We start from the raw sequence: 16844 nt of genomic DNA, 5'->3' as shown, positions 1-16844 counted from the left end.
AATTAAAACGCAAAATGTCCATGGCTAATTTTACACTGCAGGAGAAAGTACTGCAATAAAAATATTTTTTCTCATTTTTTGATTTTGCACCCACGCTTCAAGGTAGATTGAATTTATGAAGAAAGACTCTTTCCAGGCGTATGACAGATCTCAGAGTTCAAGCTGGACCATTTGTGTCTTACACACAGCAGGGCTATCAACCAGGGGTTCAATTTTGGATTTACTACAAGTCTTGGATATAAAGAACCATACTACCCTATAAAATAGTCAAGGACTAAATCTCAGATAATCAGTTATTCCGGCAAGAGTACCACTCAATTTTAGTCCTTTATCACATATTAACTTTTCTCCATCTTGGCTCAAATGGACTGGCAGGTATGTAGACGTTGCCCTCTATTACTGCACCATGACGTGGGGTACTAGCACCTTGTGTTAGAAACTGAAGGGACAGTTTCTCTCCCTCTTCCCTCTGCACAGGCACCTTGTGCAAGTGCAACTTGTGCTGGCACATCATGTAGCCTGAAGATACAGAAATTCAGTTTGAATATTCTTTGCTGCTCAACTTTTTTCTAAAGAAACCATAAAAATTTGGCTATGTGAAATTCTGTGGATATTCACTGAATATCTTCACGAGGAAATATCTTCAAAAGGGCCATTACAGTCCAAACCAGAGACCCTTCAAAACTGGTGTTGATTGTATATGGTGAAAGATCCCATGCATTTCATAAGGCAGCTCTACAGAACATCACACATTGCTAAAAGCAATAATTACTTTGAAACGTTATTTATGTCTCCCGTAATGTGACTGTTTTATAAATTCACTAAGTAAATGGATCATGCAGCTAAACTTAATGTTCATATTTAACATATTATAGAAGCAATAAAGAATCCTATTGCAGAATATCACCCATCCAGACCAAGGAGATTCTGTAACCCATGCAAGAAAATCTTGTGAGTAGTTTCAATGGAATTAGGTGAGAATTAGCTGTGACACAGTAAAGAGAATGGCCTATCTGTTTTATACCATGTTTCTTGTTACAAAAATAAATTATTTGCAAAGCCACAGAAATGACTTGACTCTTTCAGTCATGTAAACGAGATCTCTTGACCTATTGCAAATGAGACAGCATACTAGCTGTGCCTTTAACTTTTGGCAACGTTATTTGTTTACTTTCATTTAGAGGCAGCCAAGTAAGAAACCTCGCTCTGAATGCACACAGTATAATACAGCCCCAACGTATACACAGCCAAGTGAAAAATATGGGAAATTAAGCATGATGTTTCATATCAGGTCCCTAATAAAGTCTAAAAATATAAGAAATATAAGAAATCCTATCATATTAACTAGCAAGTACTGCTCTTTCACTTAAGGGATAGTTGGGTAATTATTCAAACCTGTACAAGACTGGATTGTCAAGTCAAATAATAATACAGAGTATCTCAGGATAATGAGATAGATCTTAGGGCCATTAGCAGTGGCTCCTATTATAATAGTGGCCAAGATTCCCCAAGAAAGAAAGAGAATATATTTAAATGAAACTAGCAGAGAACTAGTTTGAACTTGTATATTTGAACACCTCAGCACTTTTATAGCCTCCATTTCTTCCCAGAGAGAAAGCTGGCTATCATGTAAGACTGTGAAATCAGTTGGGCTTTAGAGGCTGAAATCCCAAAGGGCAGAAATTAAAACAAAACAAAACAAAACAAAAAAGAAAATTGAGTCACATTGAAATTCATAATGTTTATATTAAGAATCTTATTCTAGCAAGGTTTTAAGGTCTGGTTAGACACCTAGTTGTCTGCTCTATCCTGATTCTTTTCCTCTCATTTGAAGGTTGTTTAAAAAGCAACAAAGTCCAACTTTTACCTTCTCTGACATTAGCTCTGACTAGAGGAATTATAGCTTTAGAATTACGGGCTTTTAAGACTTAGGAGGAGATGACTTTTTCATTATGAAATAACTCCTGCTTATGAGACATTTGTGTATGCAGGCTCATTATCTTATGTTTGTTTTTAACTGCTCCAGGACCAGGAATAACTCAAGAGCTGGTGGTCATAAATAGAGAAGCTAGCAAATCCCTGGGAAAACAGCTGTCTAGCTTGCAATTTATGAGGTAAAGTCTGGTTAGTGTGTCAGCAGTTGTCATGGATTAGAAATACGGCTCGTTTCAATATTCTCCTTATAAGCCTCTTCTAGGTACAAAGGTTTCCAAACACCAGACCAGAGCTAGGTCTGGCATGCCCAGCATATTCATTAACTCTCTCCCTCACCTTAACGAACACCTCGTGAGCTGACTGCTGCCTCTCACGCTGTCAAGCGAAGCTCCATTTCCCGAGTGCTCAGTGGCACGCGGACAATCAGACTGGACTAGGGTTTACAGCAGTTTAAGCAAGAATGCTGATTAAGACGTTGCAAATCAAATATTAAAAGACTGATTAAATATTTTACTATCTTCTTACTTAGACTCTGACTTGAAGTTTGCTTCACCTGCTAGCGAGGGATACACTGAAGGTTAATTGATGGAGGAAGAGTACGTAACAGCTGATGCTACTGGCCCAAAGTATGCAAGGCATTTGAGAGTATTCCTCACCTCGAGTGTGCAGTCACTGACATGCTCATTTGTCTCACTAGGTTAGCGTCACTAGGGCTCAGATATGTGATCAAATTACCACAGTGAAAGTGGTTTAGGCTTATGTGTTTTTCCTTGTATTGTATATTTGCACGTCTCTGATGACACCAAGTAATCCTTTAAATTGTGTTAATTTGATCATGTATCCAAGTATCCAGTGCAGTAAATTGGGATAGGTGGCTAAGAAAAGTGGAGATGACGCCTTCAGAAGACGAATAGCTTCCATGGAGAGAAGAGACATCCAGCAGCTCAGTCTACCAGGCTTAGAGCTTAAATCTCTGCCCTTCCTCCTTCTACAAAACCAAGAGTTTGTAACTCATAAACCTAACCTGACAAATTGCTTTTGAGGGTTTTCATTTCTTTTAAAGGGAAAGAATTAACAAAACTCTTTAAAAGCAACTGTTGGTAATTTTTTGGCTATACACCAGGGCTCATATTACTTAAAGCCCATCTAGATCTTGAGAAGAAAAATTCAACAGATCACCCCCCTGCAGGTGTTCTAGTCATATTCAGGGCTCAAAGCTGAGAATTTAAAAGCAGTTCAAATATTTTGCTTTAAAAAAGTACTCTGAGCTTTTGTCTTAACTCTTTTTAAAGAGACGTTTGGTAAAGATTTGCACATACCAAAGTACAATTTATGTAATGAGCAGGAAGAGTTATTGGACTAATCGTTTTTAATAGAGATTCCTTGTCTTTAATACAGAGCCACACAACAGAACTTAATAGCTTGTGGCAAGTAAATAATTTACACATGGATTGTGTCTGAATACAAATGTATACATAAAATATCACAGACTTAATGAAGCCTTCGGGGTGTTTTTTTTTTAATCAATTTAATTGATTTTGCTGATAGGTCTGCATTTATATTTTTGTAAGCTGCATTTCACTTTACCTTCACAAGTGGCACAGTCATGATTTTCAAGGGAGCAGGGAAAACTACACAAATGAAATTAGAAACTAAGCGCACAGACAGCAGATATTTTTAAAGTGTCTGGGGTAAGACACTCGGAAATAACACTTCACCATGACCCAACAACGTGGCTCATTTAGAAACTACTTATCAGAAAAGGTCAACCTTTCAGGAATGCTCCTGACAATTCATGGTGTTTTGTGGCATTTGAGCCCAATGAAGCTGGTAATGAAGAGTTTTACCCTAACGCTGAACATTTTGGGTTGTTCAGCTTCAGTCAATAGGGTTGCTTGAGTTTGGTTTCGGCTCTGAAGTGGGGGAGAAGGCAACAGCTGAAAAAGTTTAGTGTTGTGACTAATGCACAACTGGGGCCAAAAAGAAAGTGGCCTGCTGTAAACATGATCTGTACATACATAAGCATACATTAAACTGTAAACATACAGTTTAAGAGGAGGCATGGGATGACGGCTGCCTAATGTGTCTCCATATCAGATAAGCACCAGCTTATTTGATGGGCCCTGAAAGCTCTTTTTCCCTATAAAAGCTACCCGAAGTTCGTCCCCCCTCCTTCTAAAGCACTACTTTTCATCATCATTAATTCATCAAAGCTATGCATTACAGAAAAGCCCAGAGACAGACGCTGGAGCCAGGCGGGCGGGCCCGAGGAGAGCGGTGGGGAGCCCTGGGTGGCCGCCGTCCTCGGCCCCGCCGCCGTCCGTGCCCGCGCGCCCCGCGGGACCGAGCCGGCCCGCCTTACCTTTGGGGTGCCAGGGGTCCGTGAACTCGTACTTCCCCACGCCAATTGTCCGCAGCATCTGCACCCTGTTGGTGTTGTCCGGGCCCCCCGCCGCGTTGGGGGGCAGCGGGGCAGCCGCCTGCCCGTTGGTGGTGGGCGCGCTGCTGGGCAGGGCAGCCGAGGGCAGAGCTGGCGGCGGTGGTGGCAGCATGGGACAAGCCAGGTGGCCATTGCCCACCGCCCCGGGGCCCGGGTGGGCCACCGGGCCCACACCACTCATGGAGGGCATGCTGAGGGGCTGGCTGTTGGTGTACAAGGGCTGGCTCTGGAGGTTGACCACCATGTTGCTGAGGGGCTGGGAGGGCTGCGGCTGGAGCTGGTAGTGAGCCGGCATCAGCGGGAGCTGGGGGGTGACGTGCGGAGGGAGGGAAGGCGTGACGCCGATGACAGGGGCTTGGACGTTGGCGGCCGGGCTGAAGGTGGGCGGCTGCGTCATCCCGTAGGAGTGGGTGATGAGGGCGGGCTGGCTGCCGGCCGCCACCGTGGTGACCCAGGGCGCTGCACCTGCGGCATGAAGGAAGGCTGGCAATGGTAGCGGGCTCGGCACCGAGGGGGGGACCAGAACAAAACCGCCCCAAGCCTGCCCGTCACGCTCCCGCGTCCGCCCGAAGCACCACCGAGCCACGCTCTTATCCTTCACGGTATCGAAAGCGGCTCGGGATCTGGAACTCTTCCAACCCAATAAGTGCATAAAATTGCTACAGCGATGTGAGTGCAATTGTTAAAATACTCATCAGGTGACATGCAGCATGTTTACGGTTTTATGTGTTTTGCGCTTTACGCAGCTTAAGCACACGCTTCCAAGAAAATTAACCTCTTTCCCCACCGTGCTTTCATGGCTCCCTGACAAACACTCTGTGTGTATAATAATGGTGCTCCAGCCACTACAAAGAGATTGTAATTAGGTGTCTGGCATAGTAGCACAATGTATGATATGTGTCTGGAAGCTGGAAATCATTTCAGGTAGTTCTGGACATAAAAGAGGTCTTAAAGTATTACAGAGTGCCTTTTACTCTAGTGAAGGCAAAGGAGGAAGGGAAAAATAAAAAAAAAACACTTTAATGAACTTGCAGGCATCTTAATACATTTATATTAGCCCCAGCACAGAAGAAACTTGAGGGGTCTTTACAATGAGAGAAAAACCCTGCTAAAGAATACAGAAAGGGCTCACAATGAAGTCTAATTTACAGAGGTAAATGGGGATAGTGCATTGAATTTGCTTTGAATGACTCTCCCTTGTCGAATTACAAATAAGATTAAAAACATACCTGGGTTTTCATTCTCCCTCATCTGTTTAGAGGGTGGCTCATCAGTGTCCCAGGGTGTAGACTGATTGATGGGTGTCTGTCCCCACCTAACGCTAGTTGCAAGTCCTTGAGGCTGATTTTCAGTCTTGGAAATGCAAGGTGCCTACCAGAGAGAGAGAAAATACAAAATGAAAGTGTTAAGATAATTTGGAATAATCACTGTTTGTCATAACTAGAAGCTTGCTTGTTTGTTACAGTCCAAGAGGATATCTTTAAATATCACTTTCCTCTAGGCTTGCATGGCATATCTATTTAGAAAATACAATATTTAAAAAATATTTATTTCTGGAAATTTAATAGAGCCACCATTTAACAAAACAAAACAAAACAAAACAAAAAACAAACCACAAAACCAAGTACTTTCAGAAATAAGTTGTTTCTTTTGCCTTGAAAATAAATAAAAAAATAAACATGCATGGCAATATCCATTCAGACAGTCACAGCTTATCTAAAATGGGACAATCTTCTGTTTGCTCAGTCTCCTCCAAAAATGGTGGGTTTTGTTTACCAGAAGGCAGGAAAAGAGCGACTTGTTTACAACTGTAGGACAAATTACTGTAGAACAGTAAAGAGAAGTCTCAGTATTTACTGTCTGTCAACCCTTAAAATTGAATGCCAATAAAAAAAGCAGCGTAACAGCCATTGGCCGCTAAAGTGGGTATGTTGGCAGTTCTTCAGAGATGTTAAAATAACTGTAAAGTAGGGGAAGGATCGGGGCTGACTAATCATCAAGGGGTCTGTGATCTGACAGAGATTTGTAGATAAAGAAACTATCACGTGGACTGAAATGTTAAACCAGCTAGCTCCCCCCCTCCCAGCAATTTCAGGGGTTCTTCCCAAACAACCATGCCTTTGCAGAGAAAAGGCTTGTACAAAATGAGGGTGCTCTAACAGGTCTCGTTTATTTGACTTGGCAGTATATTTCATTGCTAGAAGATTAAAAGTTTTTGTTTTGTTTTGTTTTTACTGGTGTCAGAACCCCTAAACCAAGAAAACGGAACCAGCTGCCTATTGCTGAATGAGTATTGAGGATTGAAGCCATAAAGAATAGGAGGCCAGTCTGACTGATCGCTTGTTTGCCTTACATCTGGGAAGTAATTTAGCTCCGAGACGGAGGTACAGAGGCTCCATAAATGCCCTGGGTCACGTTGCACCAATGAAATCTCTGTCAACACCACTGGCTTTTTTTTCCCCATTACTAGTACTTCAATCACTGCATGAAAAAAATCATTAACAGACCCATTTCTGCCCTCTGCAAATACATGCGTTCCTTTCCCAAGTCCATCTGTCATTCCTCACCTCTTTAAATCCATCGGAGGTGCCGGCTCTCCTCCACTCAGCGGCTTCCTCCTGTCCTCCCTTCTGCCCCCACCAACACCCTTCCTAGCTCTTCTGCTCTGCTCCAACACTCCCTCCTTCATCCAAATGCCTCCGACATCTCCTATCACACATTTCTTTTCTACCTGAGATTTATCCTTCCTGGGCTGTGGCAATCAGGAGATCTGGGTGCAGACCTTGATGGAAGATAGGGCTTTTGCCGTGCTGCTGTCTTTGCTGCCAGAAGCCACAGTGGAAATACTTTCCTTTAAACATTTCCATTTTAATAAAATATATTTTGTTAAATGCAGATGGTCATGGGGAAATGTAATTCTTAATGTCTTTTTTCTAAGGAATCCCGAAATGAGAATTTTCACAGTGTCCAAATTAATGTTCCTTTTTTTTTTTTTTCTCTTCAAAACGTGACAATTTATCCTTTTCTGCCTTTTTTTCCCTATCTTTACTTCAACCTCTTCATTATTTTTTTCTACTCTATTGGCACCAAGGACAATGATACCCAGATTTTAGATTCACATTTCCTCCTGCCCCCACCTTTTTCATTCCATTCTTAACTTTTCAAACCTGGAACTTTTGCAGCTGAAGTAAAAGTGACAGTAAAGACAAAAAGTGAAGACATGCAGACAAGCGAGAGCTTTAAGATTCATTGTATTGTATTCAGTGGCAAAGAAAGGGCAGTAAGGGAAGAAAATAAATCTCAATTTTGAAAAGCTTTTTGTTTATAAATTGTCCTGAGAAAAGGCTCAATCTGAATACCTTTAGCTTTTACGTTGTAGAAAGTCTTTGACAGGGGAAATAATGCTGTAGGTGGTTTACCAGTCCATGTTAGCAGTATCACTTTGGATTGTAACTGAACTGTTTAACAGTGGCTAAAGCACTCTTCAGCAGAAAAAAAAAGAAAAAGGAAAAAACACCACCTGTGTTCTCTGCCTAAAAATCAGCCAAGACATTTTCCCCCAACCTCCTATTATTTATCCAAAAGAAAACTTAGAACCAGTAAATACAATATGGAGAATTGGGCATTTTTATGAACCATCAAGGAAGAAGAGGAGGCTTCACAACTCAGATCACACCCCACATATGCCAGACTCCGCATGTGGCATCTATGTGTTGCACTTCTTTGTTCTATGAATGGGCCTTGTAAGCAGGTTTGTAATACTTCCCATTACTGTGTGGCATTGTCAAGATGTGCAATATCTCATGTAACTTTGTTACATCCCCATACTGCTTTAAAACGGTGTCGATCTATAATAAGACAAAAATACTCCTGTACCTTAAATAATACAGAACCTCACACATGCTATGATTTTAAAAGAAACCATATGTTCTGTATCGAATGGGTAGGAAAGGGAGTATATGACACAGCTCTCCTAAGTCCTACAAAAATCGAGTTTCCTATTTTGCAACTTAAAGCTGGCTTTCTGAAAAACTAGAGCACCAGAGACATCTGAAACTGGTGGAGTCAGCACCAAATCTGTATCTGAATTCCATACTCTGAGCACCGATAAAGAGAAAAAGGGTTTGCTGCCAATAGATACTTCTACTCTGCTCCCACAAAATGCTATTTTTTTTCCAAGAAAACATTTGCACTAAATAAGTTCACAAATCCTGCTTCTTAGAGGCTCCGTGGATTTAAATGCACGAGCCCAGCACATTGTTCTTAAATTGTATTCCTGAACTTGTATTTATTGGATCAGAAAGAGCTAGAGATCAGTTGGTATGAAATCACAACACACATTAATGAAACACGGTTTAGACAATAATGGTGGTAGAAACAGAAAAACAGCTTTAAATTCCTTTCGTTTATATATACAAATCTGGTCTCTGATCTCATTTCTGCGTTATTTTTCTTAATACATAAAAGGTTACATTACAAGTGTTGCATGTCTCTGATCCAATTGCAGCAATTACCGATTTGCATATTTGGAAAGGGAAATGATTTCCAACATTATCAAACAGAAGAACTTTATGTCCATGCGCACAGGCACATGACAGCACTCTATTTGATGCTTTTAATGTACAACACAAATGACCAAAAAATGGCCTGTATTATGCCAGCCGTGCCGGGGGAAGAGATGTGTTCCATTAGTGATCTGCGGACTTCACAGGAACTAATTGTACTATGTTACACTTTTATCTTTAGCTTTCATGTCAGCTGCTTGTTTGAATTAAACAAGAAACACATTAAAAAAAAAAAAAAAAAAGAAATGCATTACAAAAATCTACTGGGCATACATTTAAAAATACTGACAAATGTCTATTTACATGAAAAGACAAGAAGGTTTCTAAAAGGTGAAGCCTGGCTAGTCAATGGCAGTACTATTTCATAGCCTGAACTTCAAGGCAGACTACAAAGATTACTAAATCAATTATCAGCATCTCTGTAGCAGCCCTAAAATGTTCAGTCTGGGCTTTTTTGTTGCAAATAAAGTACGCTGAATCCAAATTTGAGGATTTCTTTCTCCCTTTTGTTTGAAATAACCATTAAGAACAAATACAAAATTTCAGTGAAAGCTTATATTTCACCTCATGCCTGCCACTTTGAACTGCAGCAGTGAACAACGATGTACTTCTATAGAAGAGAGTTTTGGAGATTAGGTTTGCTTATGTTTAAAGTTTCTTAACAATTTTCTATTTGATACTCAGCTAAAACAGCAATTAGAAGTAGAATTTCTTATAGTCATGCTCATTTCTCCCAATTCTAGTACAAGTGGCAAAGAAAGCAAGATTTCTTTGCTTTATTTTGGAAAATTGTTAATTCACACTTTGACCCCATTCCTTCGTTTCATCCTACATAAAGCCAATTTTCTTCACCGCTGTATAGCTCTACCTAGTTAAGACCCTCTCTGCTGACAAGCCAAACAACAATTCTTGAAATCTAGCATTAACGTTGTACAACAAGATGACTAATGAAGGGGAGACACAGACAGCCACGATGCAACAAATTGGCAGAACAAAGGTAAATAAGAATTATATGCTCTTATGAAAGCAGATTTTTTCCTATCCACTTGAGAACATAATTAATTTACCTGAGGTTAGCCTCTCAAAGTTACTAATCAGCCACTAAGCATTACAATAGCAGTTCAAAATAATTCAGAAGATCCTTCACTGTCTAAAAGAACATCTTGAATTAAATCAGTGTGATGCTATTTTGCATGGAGCAAAATATCCCATGGTTAAAAATGACAAACCTTACAGAAAACTGAATCAGTGCACAAATTTTATAAATGCACTGAAACATTCATCAGAAGCATTTCATCTTTGTATTTATTATTTTCCACAAATCAGCCAATTTAGGCTTCTGTAGTCAACATAAATACAAGAGCTGATGAGTAGCTTAGAGCCAAACCCAGTAGATAAAGCAACGCTTATGATGTGCTGTTCCAACTATGTCCTACACCTTCCACTGTAAAAATAATTGACGGCTTGAGAGATTATGGCATGGAAGGTAAATGACTGCAAGTCAGGCAATAATTGAAAAGTTTTATGATGGATAATAAGTCTTTCACAATACGTCTCTTGGTTAAATCCAGCAGAGCTCAGCAGTGATTAATTACTACCATGATCCCTGTGAAGTTGAGCTTGGTATGAAGTGACATTAGGAGGGTCCCCAGCAGGATTTTGTTCCACCACATTTGGCAAGGACAGTGTGATTATTGTCACCTAGAGCTGGAGAAGCCTTAGAGGCAGAGCTGAATCAATCCAGAGCAGTGCAAAGGAGAGCTGCCTGTGACAGTGGCCACTTTGGCATTTCCCAAAGCCTGGGGAGCCCCAATACACCATATGTATTCTGTTATCTGCTAGGCATATTTACAGCCCACAGTGGCCCCACAGCCTCGATGGTAAGCTTCAAAGGGAGGAAGGGTTTGGTGCAAAGCCCTGCTCTCCTGATGGGTTGTTTGCTCTAATGCAGAACTCACCCTTCTGCTCACCTCTGGCTTAAACCTGACTGGCACCTTTCACAGGCAGCAATGTTATATCCCTCAAAGATATACAAGAAGAATACAAAGCTAGGATTAGCTGGATTCTATGAAACAAAACTGGAAGTCCTTTTATCAAGCTTTTTAGATAACAAAAAAAAACAGACACCCTGGCAGTACCAGTCTCACAGTTTTAAGGCAATTAACTGCAATACAGATGTGCAGGCAGAACGGAGCAAGATGGAACAACTTCAAAATTACATCAGACTAACACAGACAAGTTGCCAGGTTGCTGATTTTTTCTTTCTTTTTTTTTTTTTTTTTAAGCTTAAATAGTCATAAACCATGGCCCATAGGCAACAGTAATTGGTGTACAGCTGGTCCACTGAACCTTATTAAATTAAAACATTAAAAACGTTCAGATTCATGGGGCTTTACAGAATATCCACAAGGAAGTTTGCAAGTTCACGGCAATCAGCTGGTGCTAAAGATTGGGAATTAGTGATTCAGTCTATTCTACATCAGTTTACATGGTTAGTATTAGTTGTTCACTAGGAATAGCCACAGCTGTCTGGTTTCAAGTCCAAATCTTTACAAAAGCTGTCTCTTTTGATGAAATAAGACCTAAACTTTTAGCAAGACCTTTATGCCAATGGAAACATAAAACCTACTGCACTGCTACCAGCATTATGGAGTATATTAGCTGAATTTTAAAGAACAGCCCCCAACCAACTAAAATGCAACAACGAAAATTCTGATTAGATTTTCCCCAGGCTCAACAACACAAAATGCTTCCTGGGAGGTCCTTATAAACACATCTGAGCGATTTCCCCAAAGGCTTGTAAAACTGCTGACATATATCCTGCCACGGCTCAGAGTGCTAAGACCTATTCAAACAGTTTCATGAGCAAAAAAGAACTAATCTGGATAGAGGGATCTTATTTGTGGTGCCCAGCGACCAAAATTATTTTACTAAGGCCTTCATTTAAAGTGATGGATGAGAAGTAGCGATTCTCTGTTCCAATTATCCAAAAGAGATTGGGAATGGCAGCTTAATACTAAGATAATGTATCCAATATGCAACCCACTCTATTTTCTCTCCCCATTGAAAATAAAAAGGCTAAGACACATGCATGCATAGAGGCAAACGTTCCCTCCCATGGACTCAGGTTTTATGGCCTGTCATGGGTAAAAGCAACTTCAATTTAATGAGGGAATTCCTTTTAAAGATGTTAGCTATGCCTTGCTCTAACAAGTAATGACTCTGGTTGGTTTTTAAACCTGAACGTGCCTGGTGCTCTAAAAAGCTCAGTGGTCTCTGCACCAAAGCATTTATGGTCTAATTTAGTAGTTCGTGTTACTAAAAACTGTATGAAACAGGTATTATCTAAGTGCACGAGGCATGCACGTATATCCTGAACCACACTGGGATGGATCTTTGACTGGGGTATATTCCCATATTGCAGTGGACAAGATCCCAAGCTTACTTCTTAGTCTAGTCCAGGGCCAAAGAAGCTGTTAAGGATGGATGCACAGCTTTTAAGGATGCAGTGATGACAGCAACATCCCCCTAGCACCAGCCATTGGGCTAGGCTACAGAAAGGAAACTTGTTTTAAGAGAAGGATGTGCTGTAATTTATTAAAAACCTAAGAGATATGGACAGGCCAGTGTGCAAGAGAAACAGAATGAGCTGTCCTGCAGTAAAACCTTATTCAAGAACTTGCTCATGGGTGGAGAGAAGAACTCATCTACCTTACAGTTCCCATTACCAGGCAATTCTGCTATGACACAGTGTTGTTTTTCTCTTTCCGAAGCTAATGTGGGAGCAGCGAGAAGGAGAATAATAAAGTTAACTCATAGGAAAAATATTGCTACCCTGCAGAGAAGACAAAAGAAGTCTTTGTTTCCTTTTGAGTTGGGAGAATCATTCAATATTGCAATCCTAACCACCATCCAGCGACGAGCGAACAGCCGGTGTGGGCTCTGGAGCACTGAGGTATAGCCGCCAGGCGAGACACATCACTTAGCAGCGGGGTGCTGTCTGCATCAATTCCCGTGTTTCAGAGGATTTAAAGACATCCCCAACCTAGAGATTAATGACAAGGGCTTGGAGAAACTCCTGAGTGCAGTCAGGTCCACATCTCGAACCGGCACGGCACAACCGCCCTGATCCCAGCTCCGTGAGCAGCAGGGCTTCTCGCCACCCAGTTTGTGAGCTGCTAAGACAGGTGTACAGGCACATCCAACATCTTCACCCCCCCAACACCAACCTCTTGGGCCAATGTCTTTGCCATTTCATTCACATTTGTGCCCTGGTTACCCTCCTAAATAAGGTGGTTGGCCAAATTCCCAAGCTCTAGTAATGCAATGGAAGATAACTCCATGCCAGGAATGGGTCTACTGCCTCACTCAACCTTTCAAAGGCTCCCTATCCACACTGCATGAAGGTCTGGGGAGGCATAAGGTTATGGAAAAGGAGGGAAAAATGGGATAGAAGAAGGCTGTGAAGTGACCATAGATGCTATCTATTTCTTTCTGGTGGCTGCGCTGCCCAGGACGACCACCACTCTCCCACCGTTGCTCCAGTTAGGTGCTCAGCATCAGCTGGGAATAAATTCAAGACCATGGAATGATAAAAAAAAGTGCTTCATAAATGGCACTTGATATTCTGTCTTGGCAAATTTCACCGGCATAAGCTCAGGTACTCACCCAGCTGCCTTCGTTTCTCAGCGAGAACATCAGGGAACGGAGCTGAGGTATCGAACCGAGGTCCCGGCTGCGACACTTGCTGCTCCAGGACACCAGGGACATCAGCGCACGACACTGGGTTCGAGCACAGAAGCCCCACTTTAGCCTGAGCAGAACCTCCTCTGCTAACACGGTTGGCATGCAGATCAACCCCAAAACCAGTGCGAAACTACGAATGTAAAAGCATCTCACGACGGAGAAAAAATGCGCGACATCAGGAACAATTCAGCAGCACGTACTACAGAGAACATGCACTACGCAACGCAAGAGGGCTCTCAGAGGTCCTGCAGGGATCCTAGGGTAGAGGCGGATAAATCCAGTTCATCATAAGTGCTTTTTGTCAGAGGGCAAAAGGAAACATGGGTAATAATGGAATAAGTGCTTGTCAGACCAGAATCCCAAGGGTGTACAAAGGATGTAACCCTTGTGTGCTAGCAAAGCTACTTGAGAATGACCTAATGGCAGACTGCTTGAAAACTAAACATTTATCTTGCATGCAAATGCTGGCCATTGATAGGGTCAGGAGTCATCCTCCATGTGGTGTTTTTGTCTCAAATTTCCCATGAATTTCTTTTAGTTATCTAAACAGGACTCTTAAGTTTCTTTTTTGGATCATGGCCTGAAGCATTAGGAATAAAAAAGAGGAATGCTTAAAAAAATAAAGGCTACGTCACTTTAGGCTCCAATCCCTTCATTAAGTTACTTCTGTGAAGTTCCCTTTTGTTGTATCGGATGCCGACATTTTACATTCAAGCCCTCTGAATTCAGTGTTTCAATTGTAGTACACACTCCTTGGCAGGAAAGTGCATGTTCTCTGCCTACACAGCAGGCACATTAAAAAAAAAAAAAAAAAAAAAAAAAGGAAAACCAAGATAAGCCTGTGACTGTTGAACAGTGCTGCACGATATTACTGATTTATTAACTTGGCTTAATCAATAAGGCTATCATCAAGGGCACATTTAGTTTGCACATAAATTTCACTTTCTAACAAGCACTTTTGTGTGCTCACTTTAGTTTCCATAATCTGATCCAGGTCTCAGGAAGCCTTCTTTAAGGGAGAACAGAGAATTCTTTTTCTAAAAAAAGGATCAAAGTATACTCAGTCGACTCTCAAACAAAAGGACAGTCAGTACTGTAGAAACAGCATGCTTACCTTTCACAGCAAAAAGAAAAATAAGCCTATACATCCAAATTTATCACTGCCTTAAGTTCATCAACATCAATTGAGCTATTAAATGTGGCTGAATTTGGCTCATAGCAATTTAAAAACCTCAACTTTCTTTGAGAGTCTTCCATCAGTAAGATGCTAATTTAATGCATAATTCAAAATCCACTGTCCTTTAACTCAGCATTTGTAAATAATTAAAAAAGAACTAAAAATCCTTTTACATTTATAAAGCTGCCCCCCCCCCCCTTTCTGCTGCAATACAACAAAGACTTTCCAATCAAGAATTTATTTATTCTTTAAATCTGAAAGTAAAAGCCGTACAAAAGATGAGGAGAAACTGATTTACAAGATAAAACAATTAGCTCTGGGATATGTACATTAAGACTAATAAATTTCACATCATATTTTAAGGGAGTGGAGGAGGAATCCCAGATATATTAGGCTTTATTCAAATTATATTCAAATGTTCAATTAAAAGCATCTTATGAAGGTAAGTTATGCAGTCACTAAAATTAAGACGTGAAAAACAGGATTAGAGAGCTGCATCTCTCAAAGAGGATATACACTTTAATAATCCATCCCTTTTCCTACACACAAGATAACATCTGCAATCTGCCTATTCTTGTAATTGCTCTGATCTTGTTAAAAATTTGGGCTATGCAGGAGAAGCTCAAATGTATTTCATGGTGAAACTACTAAAATAATATCCTATATTTCTTTTAAATCCAAAATCACATATCTCAATGGTTCTTATTAAAATCTTTTTTTTTTTTTCCATGCAGACAGATGAAAATGCATTTTAAGACTCAAACAAGTCTGTGCAAAAACAGATCGAACCCATCAATCTCCCAGTTGGTTCTTAAAAGAAGCTAAACATTCAGAAAGCTGTTCCGACCAGACGTGACTGGCAGGTCTTTTTTGAGAATATGAGGTCTCAAGATGCAGCCCTACATACATTCAGACTCAGCTTTACTAACACCAGAAGTTCAGTGCAAGCACAGGCAGTTGGGTGGTCATTTCATTTGATTTACATCAGAGCTCTAATTTTTTTTTTTTTTTTCTGGAAACATAGCCATCGTTTTCTCCAATTTTTCCAGTTTGTAGGTTTACATCAAAGCATTTGTGCTCTTTTTGTTTCCGTATCTCCACGCTACCAGTAGGAAGCTGCCCAGTTCTCCTGTTTTCCTTCAGCAGAACTGATTCGTAGACTAGCATGAATGCTTTGGCTGCCTCAGCCATCATCCTTCTAAAAGATTAATGGCAAACACATCACATACCAGGCTATAAATCTAGCAAATGGCTATTAGACATACTTTGCTGTCCACAGCCACACGATTTAAAGTAAAACAGATAATGGTATAGCTGTGGCTGGCATTACTAGTAGGCCTGCCAAAACTGTGCTACATTGACACCCATTTTTTCCAGGCACCTTGCTCTTGGTTTTGGGGTGTAAATCAGGCGATCCTTCAATATCACTATATTCGTAGCTACTTGTAATTCCAAATAGTCCATCATCTGAGGATAAACGGGTAAGATTAGATTCTACCTAAACTTCCTCTAACAACAAATAGTTTTACATTCCTTTGTTTTTTATTACTTCATGATGAAATTTTTCCAGGTGTCCAGTCTTGGCCATTGGACTCAATACAAAGAAGAAATCCAGCAAGGATGGGGACATTGGGCAAAGACTTTGTGCTTTTGAAAATCCTCTGTTATGTATCTTTTAAACAAAATTTACATTAGCGAAAGCTTACAAACTCCTACTCTCTAAGCTCCCCGGAAGCTAAACCACCTCTAAAAATAATCTCCCATTTGCTCACGAAACTTCAGGGTTACAGGGCGGAAGAGAAGGGTTATCGTGAGCCCTAAATAACGCAGGTTGGTTCTGTAAGCCAGGCAGGGAAGCTAAAATTAAATAACCTTCGGTAGGGATACCTCACCTGTCACACCAAGTCATGATCTGATCTACCTAATTCTCCTCCTCCACCGTTGCAGGTCATGGTCCCGCAGAAGCTACTATTTCTGCTAG

General features: G+C 40.9%; 1 protein-coding gene across 4 annotated transcripts in view; it reads right to left on the bottom strand.

Annotated features, from left to right (window-relative positions):
* Positions 1-16844, bottom strand: part of KLHL29 (kelch like family member 29) — a 388888-nt gene that overhangs the window by 131489 nt on the left and 240555 nt on the right. For 2 of the 4 annotated variants that reach the window (XM_082755983.1, XM_082755982.1), the window contains 3 exons: positions 13609-13722; positions 5605-5746; positions 4298-4840 (listed from right to left, as the gene is read on the bottom strand). In XM_082755983.1, coding sequence (XP_082612109.1) covers positions 4298-4840; positions 5605-5746; positions 13609-13722 — 799 coding nt within the window. The remainder of the gene's footprint in view (positions 1-4297; positions 4841-5604; positions 5747-13608; positions 13723-16844) is intronic. The other 2 variants (XM_082755984.1, XM_082755985.1) reach the window with 2 other exon arrangements.

Source organism: Aythya marila (assembly GCF_965140915.1).
Source record: "Aythya marila genome assembly, chromosome: 3".
Classification (NCBI taxonomy): domain Eukaryota; kingdom Metazoa; phylum Chordata; class Aves; order Anseriformes; family Anatidae; genus Aythya; species Aythya marila.
This window is presented reverse-complemented; position numbering and strand designations above follow the sequence as displayed.